Source organism: Ursus americanus, chromosome 16 (assembly GCF_024610735.1).
Source record: "Ursus americanus isolate L20-20 chromosome 16, mUrsAme1.1.p, whole genome shotgun sequence".
Taxonomy (NCBI): Eukaryota; Metazoa; Chordata; class Mammalia; order Carnivora; family Ursidae; genus Ursus; species Ursus americanus.
In genome coordinates this window covers 49352897-49364622 of record NC_142142.1, presented here as the reverse complement: position 1 = coordinate 49364622, position 11726 = coordinate 49352897, and the positions used below count along the sequence as shown (strand labels likewise).

The window sequence follows — 11726 nt, the reverse complement described above, 5'->3', positions numbered from 1 at the left end:
TTCTGGTTGCGGCCCTGCCACTTCCTCTTGGGTCAACCCGCGCGAGTCAGGTCACCCCTGTGCGCCGCAGCTCCTCCATCTGCACAATGGGCAGAACCGCGAGCCCCGCCCGGATGGGGAGGTACCGGCCGGCACTGGCGCGTGGTCACCTGCAGAGGGCGGTCGGCGCGGCGGGGCCCGTCCGGATGGAGGGCCGCGGCCACGGAGGGCGGGCGCGACTCAGGGGCTGGCCCGGGAAGGCCCCGCCCCGGGCCTGCTCGCGGCGGATCCCGGCTCCGGTCGCCGTCCCGTTCCTCCGCGGGCCGCCAGCGCCCGGGCCGTCCTCCCCGCTGCCCACGGCCGGGGTCGGCTGCCGGGGCGGGCAGGGCTCGGCGCAGGCGGGCTGGGCGGGCGGGACGCGCCGAGCGGGGGCCTCTGGGAGGAAGCGAGAGACGCCGGCAGTCGCGGGTGAAGGCCCAGCCGGCTCCGTCGCCGCTCGCCTCTCGCCCCCGACCGGGCCGCTGCTCTGGGCGCTTGTGCTGCGGGGAGTTCGCCCCGGACCCGGAGGACCGAGCGGGTGCACTGAGCGGTGGGCATGCCAGCCGCCTCCCCCCTTGGGCTCCGAAGCCAACGGGAACGGGGAGAGCTGTTGGGGACCCAGTTTGTGTGTGTGGGGGGGGGGGGAGCTGTGGACCCGTGGGAGCACAGCCCCTGCACCCTTCCCGCGGAGCCCCCTCCTTTCCTCTTGGGCCCGCAGAGCTGGGGTGATCTTTGGAAATTGCCCTCACCACCCCCCCCACCCGCGCCGCGAGTCCCATCTTGAGGCAGTGGCCCTGCAGCCGGTTTGATCCCACTGAGCTGATTTTCCCGAGCTTTCTCAGATTCCCAGGGCCCTCTCTGCACCTTTCTCCAGCCCCTGGGACCTCTGCTCCGAGCCCCAGCCCCTTCACTGGTTGGCGCTGCTGGGGGGGCGGGGGTGGGCTCCGGGCAGCCGATTTTCCCAGAGCCTGTCCGCGCTTAAGGAGCCACGTCTTAGCGGAGACCAGGTGCCAAACCAGGAGCCAAACGTGGACCAGGCGCGCTCCATGTAAGGGGCATCAGGAGAGACTTCCCGGGAGAGGGGGCCTTTGATCAGGATCTTAAAAGATTGTGTAGCATTCTGATAGGGGAGTAAGGCCATTCCAAGCCGAAGAAAGTGTGTGAACAAAGGAAAGTGTGAGCACGAATTTGGTGAGCCTGGCAAATGTGGTAGAGGTTGGGGGCAAACTCCAAAAAATAGCTTGTGTGGGCGGGCCAGGGGTTTGGACTCTACAGGTAACCTAGGATTTTAGGGAGGTGATTGGTGGCTGGGATGAGGGCTTGGAACGGGGGTGGGGTGAGACTGAAGGCAGAGGTGGGGAAGGAGAAGGAGGGTCCCCAGAAGTCCACAGAGGGTCTGAGGTAGCGCGGGAGGGGCATAGGGACCATGCAATAGGACCAGGCCGGCAAAGCCCTGAGAGGAGGAATCAGTAGGACTGTTTCAACTGTATGAAGGAGGGGAGAAAGAGTTTGAAGACCAAGAGGTCAGGTTCCCAGTATAAACGTGTGGTTGGGAAGATATGCAGTAAAGTAACTAAAAGGGGAGGGGGGAGAGAAGTGTATGGGTGAAGGCTGAAGCAGGGGCAGGATAGCCATATGGAGATGTCAAGTAGGAAGTTCATTCTTTATTTATTATTTATGCCAACCTCAAAGGCAGCTGACATAAAAGTCACAGAGAAGATAAGATGATAAAATCATTAAAACTCAGCTAACAGGACCTGATAGCTGGGGGGAAAAACACAGAGGAGAGTGGATAATTGTTACTTGAAAATGTAGGTTCAGAAAAGCCATTGAAAATGAACACAGGACTCATCTAAGCTTTCTGGCAGCCAAGCAAAAAAAAAAAAGAAAAAAAAGGACACCTAAATAAAGCAGCTGTGCACTAGGGCTGGGACTCAGAAGAAAAGTACCTGTGAAGGCTCGGGGGAGAGTCAGAGGTGGTAGGAGATAAAATGGCATCCGTCACGTGGGGGATATAGGAGAGCGAGTCAATCGGAAGGCCAGCCAGGCGGGGACTTTGGCATTGATGACATTTAAGGAAGGGCTGATGCTCCCGGAGGAGGAAGGCCTTTCTGTGACCTGTGCAGGGAGGTAGTGGTGGGAAGTGTGTGTGTGTGTGTGTGTGTGTGTGCGCCCTTCACACAAGTCTTCTTGCAGGGGAACAGGATAGAAGGTGGCGTGCTAAGTGCCCTGGGCTCTGACCTTCTTCCCTACCATGAGGTGGGGCCGCCATTTGCCCAGGACCTCTTGGGGCTCTGGTCTGGGAGCAGCGCTCCAGTCAGCAGGTGAGCAGGAAGCAGGGGTTTCTGTTTCTACCTCTCCTCTCAGAGTCCAGATAGTGTCTCCAAGAGAGCAGGGATCCAGACACCAGGTGTTCTAGCCCTGGCTCTGCGATTCACACGCTATTGGCCTTGGGCAAGTCACCTCACCTCCCTGAGGTTTCCTTTTTCCCATCCTAAACTAAGGGAGTCAAGCTAGATAATCTTTGAGGGTCCGTGTAGCTACATGAAGTCTAGGATCACTTGTCTGATTTCATTTTGCATTCAACAAATATTTATTAAGTGCATGCCATGTGCCAGAACTTGTGCTAAGTTCTAAGTATGTAATGATAAACAAAAACAGGTGTGGTCCCTGCTCTCATGGAGGGGGGTGGGGCAGAAACGGGTGTTAATCAGACAATCACACAATGAGATAAAATTGCGTAGTAACTGCTACAAAGGGGCAGTACGTGATGCGAGAGAACAAATAACAGATTTGATGTAGACGTGAAGTCTGTATGTTGGTGGGGAAATGTGGATGGCAGCTGGATGTAATTTCTTTCTTCCCCTTTCTCTCTGTAGATGAACGAATCCCCTTCCTGATCCACTGGAGTTGGCCCCTTAAAGGGAAACTTCCCCTTGGGCTCCCTAGGTGAGGCCTTGGAGTCATGCCTTACAACATATCTAGGCACAGCAGAGTAGCCTGGGAAGGGTCAGGACTTGGAGACAGCTTGACCCCCCCCCCCCGGGGTGAGGTTGGTTTTCTGGGATGAGGAGGATACAAAGTCAGCTACCAGGCCTCAGACAAAGTTGGTTTACTTTATCTACAGGACAAGTGACAGTGGGCAGCCAGAGGGAAGATCTGCGGGGGAAGTGGGTGGAGCCTGGTGGTAGCCGGCCTGAGTTCCAGGCAGGCAGTCAGCAGAGCAGGGAGTGAGACCTCAGTCCCTGGGAAGGGTGTGAGAATCAGACAAGGCTCTCAACTTGGGTGTCGAGGGTCAGGGCTAGATCTCAGGAAGCTAGAAGTCCAGCAAGTCAGACGGGCCTGGACTCTGAGCCTGTCCAGAGTCTGAGCCCAGTCGCCGAGCCCCAGCTCACCCCCTCTCCTTGTTCTCAGGGCCTTTATACGTCACCGTGGAAGCTCGGCAGGCAGTGGTCCTCCGTCCAGAAGCCATGGACAGTTGTTCCAGGGCATCTCTGCATGTGGTAAAGGGACGGACTGCTCAGTCGGCCTGAGGGGGGACCGGCTGGGATCCCAGGGGAGGGGGGGTTGGGAGGTGGGGAGCTGGGTCTGGAGGGAGAAGCAGGCAGGAAGAAGGAGGCACAGAGGATCCACTGCCATCATCTGTCCGTGGGCAAAGCCTACCCCGTTGCCCCATTGTCCACCTGTCCATGTCTGCCTTCCTGCAACACTTGTGCAGTGCGCACTCACCACGCTCACCACGTACAAAGCACTGGGAGGGATATAGCATCCCTACCCTCAACAAACCGGGTCTACTAGTCAAGTGGAGATTGTGCACACACAACCACACAACCGTTCAACCAGGTTGGGCGTCACTTGTCTCGTGGCTTGCCCCTTTCTGCCATAGGGGTTCCAAACTTTCTGGAGAGTCTGTTGTCTGAGAGAGTCCTATATACATAGCACTGTCCTGGGTCTCCGTATCCTGGCGCCGCATCTTGCTCTGCGGCCTGACCCTACCACCGCCCTGGCCAGCCCTAAGCTCCTGCATCTTCCAGCCCCTTTCCTTGACCTGTTCCCCGTACCTTCCCATCCAGAAGCTGTTCAGCGCCACCGCCAGAATCTGGCAGAGTGGTTCAGCCGGCTGCCCAGAGAAGAGCGCCAGTTCGGCCCAACCTTTGCACTGGACACAGTCCACGTAGACCCTGTGATCCGCGAGAGCACCCCTGATGAGCTGCTTCGCCCACCGACACAGCTGGCCCTGGAGCACCAGCACCCCGTGGCCGGGCTCCCCCCGCTGGCCCTGTCTCAGCTCTTTGACCCTGATGCCTGTGGGCGCCGGGTGCAGACAGTGGTGCTGTACGGGACAGTGGGCACGGGGAAGAGCACGCTGGTGCGCAAGATGGTCCTGGACTGGTGTTACGGGCGGTTGCCGGCCTTCGAGCTGCTCATCCCCTTCTCCTGTGAGGACCTGTCCTCCCTGGGCTCTGCCCCAGCCTCCTTGTGCCAGCTCGTGGCTCAGCGCTACATGTCCCTGAAGGAGAGCCTGCCTCTGATGGCTGCTGCTGGGTCTCGCCTGCTCTTTGTGCTCCACGGCTTGGAGCGGCTCAACCTTGACTTCCGGTTAGCGGGAACGGGGCTTTGCAGTGACCCCGAGGAGCCAGAGGCGCCAGCTGCCATCGTTGTCAACCTGCTGCGCAAATACATGCTGCCCGAGGTGAGCGGACTCCCGCCCCACCCTGCCGCTGCTGCCCCTAACTTGTCCCCTCAGGACTTTGGTGTCCCCAGCCCACACGGTTATTGGTGTGGGCGTGCCGGCTATTTCAGACCTGCCCCTCCACGTCCTAGCTGTGTGTCTTTGAGCGAGTCACTAACTTCCCCAAGCTCTGTCTCCTTCTCTCCTGGAGCCATCCCGATCCAGTGAAATCCTGCCTGGGAAGCACTTGGCACGGGCCCTGGGTCACAGCGGGGGCTCAGTCATAGTTAGAACGATCATGCTCAACCTTGTCCTCGGACGCTCGGTGTTCATCGGTGTTCAGGGGCTCTCTGGGGAGTGAGGCAATCAGGACACGAAGGTCCTTCTTAACCCTCAACCCTGCGCTCCCCAGGCCAGCATTCTGGTGACTACCCGGCCCTCTGCCATCGGCCGAATCCCCAGCAAGTACGTGGGCCGCTATGGCGAGATCTGTGGCTTCTCCGATACCAACCTGCAGAAGCTCTACTTCCAGCTCCGCCTCAACCAGCCGGACTGCGGGTATGGAGCCGGGGGTGCGGGTGTCTCGGCCACGCCAGCTCAGCGTGACAGCCTTGTGCAGATGCTCTCCCGCAACCTGGAGGGGCACCACCAGATCGCCGCCGCCTGCTTCTTGCCCTCCTACTGCTGGCTCGTGTGTGCCACCTTGCACTTCCTGCATGCCCCCACGCCGCCCGGGCAGACCCTCACGAGCATTTACACTAGCTTCCTGCGGCTCAACTTCAGCGGGGAGATGCTGGACAGCACCGACCCCTCCAAGTTGTCCCTCATGGCCTATGCAGCCCGAACCATGGGCAAGTTGGCCTACGAGGGGGTGGCCTCCCGCAAGACCTACTTCTCCGAAGAGGACGTCCGCGGCTGCCTGGAAGCTGGCCTCAAGACGGAAGAAGAGTTCCAGCTGCTGCACGTGTTCCGCCGGGATGCCCTGCGGTTTTTCCTGGCCCCGTGTGTGGAACCAGATCACCGGGGCACCTTTGTGTTCACTGTGCCCGCCATGCAGGAGTACCTGGCCGCCCTCTACATTGTGCTGGGTTTGCGGAAGACGACTCTGCAGCGGGTGGGCAAGGAGGTGGCCGAGCTCGTGGGCCGTGTGGGGGAGGACGTCAGTCTGGTCCTGGGCATCGTGGCCAAGCTTCTGCCTCTGCGAGCCCTGCCTCTGCTCTTCAACCTGCTCAAGGTAACAGCCCCAGCACCCCGGGCTCTCAGCACCCCCAGATTCCCCCTTCACCCCTTGCTCCTTCCCCGGGAGGCAACTGCTCCTTCCTGCATAGCTGTGAATCGTCTTCTTGACTCTGGTTTGAGATTTGGGCAATCTGGCTTTTTGTGGGATTGAGACACAAGGGAGAAGGGAGGGGGACAGAGAAACCACAGGCTGGGCAGGGCTTGAAGACAGGGAGGAGGATGTGACGGTGCAGGGCCTTTAATCACAATCCTGTGACCCTAATGACGATTGTCTTTTTGTCTCTTCTTCTCGTCTTTGTGGGCGGGAGGCAGGAGTCGCTACAGTCGGGGGTCTGGCCTCTGCTTTGCAGGCCCAGAAACGCCACTGTATCTGTTCCTCCAGAGGTGGTTAGACTCTGGGAATGATGACTCATCCTAATGAAATCACTAGAGACAAGTTTATAAAGCAGATGCCGTTTTATTCATTTATACCAGGAGGATAAATGGCCTTGGTAATTGACTTAGGATGGTGCAGGCCTGCTCCAGAATCCCAATTACAGGCCTGAGGACTATGTTGGGAGAGGGCGGATGCGCTAGGTTTTAGAGGGAAGGAAGGAGGCACCCTCTGGTGAGGTCTATCAGGTGCCTCGTAAATGAAATATTGTGATTCCTTTTTAGAAAAAGAAACTGAGGCTCACAGGGGCTAAGTAATTTGTCCAAGGTCACTCAGATAGTGGAATAGCTGGGGTCTGACCCCAGGTTTTGTGATTCCAGACCCCATGCTCTCTCTGCCAAACTTTCCTGGTGTATGATGGGTATTTCCGTTAAGCTCCGGTGCCTTGCCAGATAAGCCTGGTCCTCTCTAGGAAAGTTTCGGTATCTCGTCTTGGGAGGGAGAGCTCTGCTCGGTGTGGCAAATTTTTAACAAGTTTTCTTTTTTATAGGCAGCAAAGCACAGGGGTTAGGAATAAGGATTCAGGAATCCAGCTGTGTGGGTTCGAATCCAGGCTCTGCCCCTTACCAACAGTGTGATCTTGGACAAGTTACTTAACCTCTCTGCACCTCCAAGTCCTTATCTGTTAAATGGGGATAATACAGTCTATAGCATGGACCTCATATGAGGATTAAATATATTCATTCTCAGGACCTGGCACATAGTAAGTTCTATTTAAAGGCTTGTTAAACATGAAAAACAGGCTCAGGCGGCCTACCCCTTCTCCCACCATTGCCTCAGACTGGGGGGGGGCGGGCCTGGGAGGGTGATGGCCGTTGCCGAGGCCAGCCCACCCCTTTGCAGATGGGCTTGCTTGCTCTGGATTACAGTGAGAGGCAGTGGTCATCGACAGGGCTCACCTGATGGTTAGCACCGCAGCTCCGAGCCCTCTGGGAGGGAGGGTTGCCCAGCAGAGGACCAGTCCCATCTGTTGCTTCAGCCTATTGACTCAGCTTCACAGGGTGACATTTCCTCATCTTGTCACCAGGTGACTGTTGAGAGAGAAGCACTTGAAACTCCATGGCAGGAACCTCACCTATAAAAAGTGAAAAACAACAAAACCAGTCATTAGAGAAGGTGCCACAGAATAGCCTCGTAGCTCCTTGCCAGAGGTCTGGCCCCCTTCTTGCCTTGCAGCCCCAGTGTGAGGCCGGGAGCCCAGGTCCCAAACTGCCCAAACACTGATTTCTCCAGCAAATATTTGAGCCCCTGCTGTGTGCCAGGCACTGTGTTAGATTCTGAGGAAGAAACAATGAACAGAACCCCAGTTTCTGCCCTTTCTGGTCCTCCGGTAGGAATACAAACAGGTCTCCATAACCACGTAATTTCAAACTGTGGTAAGTGCCTGGAAAGCAAAGGTCCAGGTGCTGTGAAAGTGTGTAAGTGGGGGAGCTGGTTTGGGCGGGGAGAATAGGGAAAACCTCTCTGCAGGAAGGGCATTTAATCTGATCCCTGGAGGACTGATTAGCCGGGAGAATTGGGAGGGGTGGCACCCCAGGAAGAGAGTACAGCTTTAAAGGAAGAGAACTGGTACTGTCAAAAAATCCTAATAATGAGAAAAGTCTAAAGCACAGAAGCAGAGTGCATGCGTGTGAGAGCTCTGTAGATGGAGGCAGCGTGGCCGGCAGGGGCCAGATCCTGCAGGGCCTTGAAGGTCAGTCCTTGTTGCTGGGATGACCATGGTGGTGTGAAGGATGGGGATGTCTTGGCAGTGCCTAGCCCCCCTAGCCCAGTACCAAACAAAATGCAAAGCAGATGCTAATTCCTTCCCACCACTGGGCTTGCAAATGTAGGGGGTGTTTGGGAAAAAGAATCTCCTAAGGGCCCGAGTGTATGACACAAGGGTTTCGAGGGCTGAGTCTGGAAAGGTCAAAATGGGGCCAAATCATGACACGTTTTCTATTCCACATGGGCAGCGGGGAGCCCTGGCAGGTGCTGCAGGGGGGCAGTAGTATGATCAAACGATGCTGCGGGTTTGAGAGAGGTGGCGAGGCCAGAGCGGGCAGGGAGAAGGCTGAGCGGGCACGCGAGGCTGCAGCCCCTTCCCTGCGCACTCTCCCAGGTGGTGCCGCGAGTGTTTGGGCGCATAGTGGGTAAGAGCCGCGAGGCGGTGGCCCAGGCCATGGTGCTGGAGATGTTCCGAGAGGAGGATTACTACAACGACGACGTCCTGGACCAGATGGGTGCCAGTATCCTGGGCGTGGAGGGCCCGCGGCGGCACCCGGACGAGCCTCCCGACGACGAGGTCTTTGAGCTCTTCCCCATGTTCATGGGGGGGCTTCTCTCTGCGCACAACCGGGCCGTGCTGGCTCAGCTCGGCTGTCCCATCAAGACCCTGGATGCCCTGGAGAATGCCCAGGCCATCAAGAAGAAGCTGGGCAAGCTGGGCCGGCAGGTGCTGCCCCCGTCCGAGCTCCTCGACCACCTCTTCTTCCACTACGAGTTCCAGAATCAACGCTTCTCCGCCGAGGTGCTCAGCTCCCTGCACCAGCTCAACCTGGCGGGTGTGCGCATGACGCCCCTGAAATGCGCGGTGGTGGCAGCCGTGCTGGGCAGTGGAGGGCGTGCCCTGGACGAGGTGAACTTGGCCTCCTGTCAGCTGGACCCTGCCGGGCTGCACACACTCATGCCCGTCTTCCTGCGTGCCCGCAAGCTGGGGTGAGGACCTGTCTTCGGGCACGGCTATGAAGGGTGAAGGGGCGGGGCGGGAGGAGAAGGTGCTAGGGAGACCAAAGGTGGGGAGGAAGGAGCAGGGGCTGGGAGGAAGAAGTGGTGTGTGTGGAGGTGATGAGCAATGGGAGGGAGGGCACAGTGGGTGGGCAGGCTCCATGCTGAGCTCCTTCCTTGCTTCTCCCCTCCCCTCCGGCCACCTGCTATTCCAGCTTGCAACTCAACAGCCTGGGCCCCGAAGCCTGCGGGGTCCTCCGGGACCTGCTGCTGCATGACCAATGCCAAATGACCACCCTGCGGTGAGTGTTTCAGGAGGGGGGCTGCAGGGAGGTTCTGGCCTGGTGGCCAGCTGAGGTCAAGGGGAGCCCACACCTGGCGCTGGCCCACCCATGCTATGGTAAAGGGGGTGGGAGCCTAGACCCTGGCCTGCCCCCTCCCCAGGTCCAGTACAAGCAGCAGGGTAGACGAACGATGCTACCAGAATAGGTGCTCGGAAAGCCTCTCAAGTGGCTAAAACCAGCGTGGGTGGGGGGGAATAATACCCAGGCCGGTTGCCTGGCAACAGTGCCACTGATGTCCTCCCAGAATGTTCCCTGTCACCTTGCAAGGATGACCCTAATGCTGGGCGCTCAGTAGATGCTTCCAGAGTGCTGACTGATTGACTAGGAGCCCAGAAGCCTGGTTGGAGGAGTGGGAGGGCCCAGGGGCAGGGACGTGTGGGGGGTAGGGGGGAAGGTGAGAAAAGGAGGAAGAGGAGAAATAGTAACAGTGAAGAGAGGGGAGTCAAGGGAGGAGGAGAAGCTGGCTCCCGCCCTGCTCTCCCTCCCCTGCAGTGCGCCACAGCCCCTGCTTCTTCCTTCTCTTCTCCTGGGCTGCATTTCTTTGTGTCCTGGCTCGCCTCCACCCCAGGCTGTGTGTCCTTTGGGTCCAAGCCCTGATGCCTTCTGCAGGGGCATCTCCCATAGGCCCTCATAACCTCGGGGTGCTTGTGACTGTAGGCTGTCCAACAACCCGCTGACGGCGGCTGGTGTGGCCCTGCTGGTGGAGGGGCTGGCGGGGAACAGCTCACTGACACATCTGTCCCTGTTGCACACGGGCCTCGGGGACGAGGGCCTGCAGCTGCTGGCTGCCCAGCTGGACCGTAATCGACAGCTACAGGAGCTGAACGTGGCCTACAATGGTGCTGGCGACACGGCGGCCCTGGCCCTGGCCCAAGCTGCCAGGGACCACCCTTCCTTGGAGCTGCTGCAGTAAGTCTGGTCCCTGGGCCCATCGCCCCACCCCACCAGGAAGCTCTTCCCAGCCCTTCGGCTCTCCCTCCCTGTCTCCACTGTGTTTTTCCTACTGTAGGGCCTGTCCTCGATCCCTGCCTTCTCACGGATCTTCATGGACCGGCCGCTGAACCAACCCATCCCTCTGTGATTGGCCTTTACCCTGTCCTGGTCCCCTACTACCATTTCTCTTAGGGTCCTGGTGGTGTTCTTCCTGTCCCTGGTCCTGCTGAATTCAGGTGGCCTCCCTGCCTCCTGTCGACCCCCACCCTCTGTCTCTGGCTCACTACAGACACTTGCCCCATCACATTCCGTAGCCAGGGGATGAGTTATGAGAATTCCCCTCTCCATCCATCACCCTCTGCCCTCTGTCTTAGGGCTCAGCTGAGAGCATCTTCTCTTCTTTTTCCTTCTAGCCTCTACTTCAATGAGCTGAGCTCAGAGGGGCGCCAGGCCCTGCGGGACTTGGGGGGCACTGCTAAAGGGGGTGCTCGGGTCGTGGTGTCACTGACAGAGGGGACAGCTGTATCGGAGTACTGGTCGGTGATCCTTAGTGAAGTTCAGCGGAACCTCAACAGCTGGGATTGGGGCCGCGTCCGGTGCCACCTTGACCTTCTGCTTCGTGATCTGGAAGACAGCCGAGGGGCCACCCTTAACCCGTGGCGCAAGGCCCAGCTGCTGCGAGTGGAGGGTGAGGTCAGGGCCCTCCTGGAGCAGCTGGGAGGCCCGGGAAGCTGAAGCTGGGGCAGCAGTCACCTAGCTTGTGACCCCTGGCCCCAAGATCCTTCCCCTTGTGGCCTCCTGCTTTGCACTACTACTTCCAGGAGGGCAGGAGGTAAAGAGATGTGCACACAGGTGTCCCATGTCCATCTATGGCTCCCAAGTGTGGAATTTCCAGGGTCATGGAACAGGTCTCCTCCCCATTCCGCGAGGAGGACTGAGAAAGAGTCCCTCACGTGGCATTTTGGCCGCCGGTTGCCCTGTGGCACCACCGACCTTGCCTCTCCTCTCGGGAGCCTCTGATTGAGCCACCAGGGGGCGCACTTCTTAAGATGCCTTTGCCAAAGGTGCGGCTGTCCCCCGTGCTGGAGGGCCTGCCCCTTCTGCCCTGCTGCTTATCAGAGGTCGCCGTGGATGCCCGCAGCCACTTTCCTCTCACGCTGGTGCCTTCTCCCCCCCTCACGTCCCCTTCCTCACCACCATACGTGTGCTTGGTGGTCCGAGGGCAATGTGCACTGCCTTGCTTCCATTAAAAAGCTGTGTCTTCCACCTCCTGTGTCCTCCTCCTTGCCTGGTGCTTTCAAGAAGGGGTACTGTTTTTGGTCATTCTGGTAAACTACTGACCACTTTCTGTCGCAGGTGGTTCTCGGGCACTAGGTTCAGA

At 58.5% G+C, this 11726-nt stretch overlaps 1 protein-coding gene across 4 annotated transcripts; it reads left to right on the top strand.

The window, feature by feature from the left end:
* The first annotated feature begins 243 nt into the window (after positions 1–243).
* Positions 244–11611, top strand: NLRX1 (NLR family member X1). 4 transcript variants are annotated; one of them, XM_045797963.2, is made up of 10 exons: positions 244–568; positions 2215–2342; positions 2898–2967; positions 3433–3521; positions 4092–4711; positions 5103–5924; positions 8464–9059; positions 9284–9370; positions 10070–10321; positions 10759–11611. In XM_045797963.2, exons 2-10 carry the CDS (start codon positions 2273–2275, stop codon positions 11078–11080), a joined length of 2928 nt encoding a protein of 975 aa, XP_045653919.2. In that variant the 5' UTR covers positions 244–568; positions 2215–2272; the 3' UTR covers positions 11081–11611. The 4 variants fall into 4 exon arrangements, with proteins under 4 accessions (XP_045653919.2, XP_045653922.2, XP_045653920.2 ...); XM_045797966.2 differs by lacking the exon at positions 10759–11611 and adding an exon at positions 10422–10750; XM_045797964.2 differs by lacking the exon at positions 244–568 and adding an exon at positions 576–1066.
* The last annotated feature ends 115 nt before the right edge of the window (positions 11612–11726 follow it).

Coding starts and splice junctions, on each gene's coding strand:
- NLRX1 (XM_045797963.2), top strand. CDS start 2,273: ATGAGGTGGGGCCGCCATTTGCCCAGGACCTCTTGGGGCTCTGGTCTG. Junction 5,925..8,463: donor TGCTCTTCAACCTGCTCAAG/GTAACAGCCCCA, acceptor GCACTCTCCCAG/GTGGTGCCGCGAGTGTTTGG. Junction 9,371..10,069: donor TGCCAAATGACCACCCTGCG/GTGAGTGTTTCA, acceptor TTGTGACTGTAG/GCTGTCCAACAACCCGCTGA.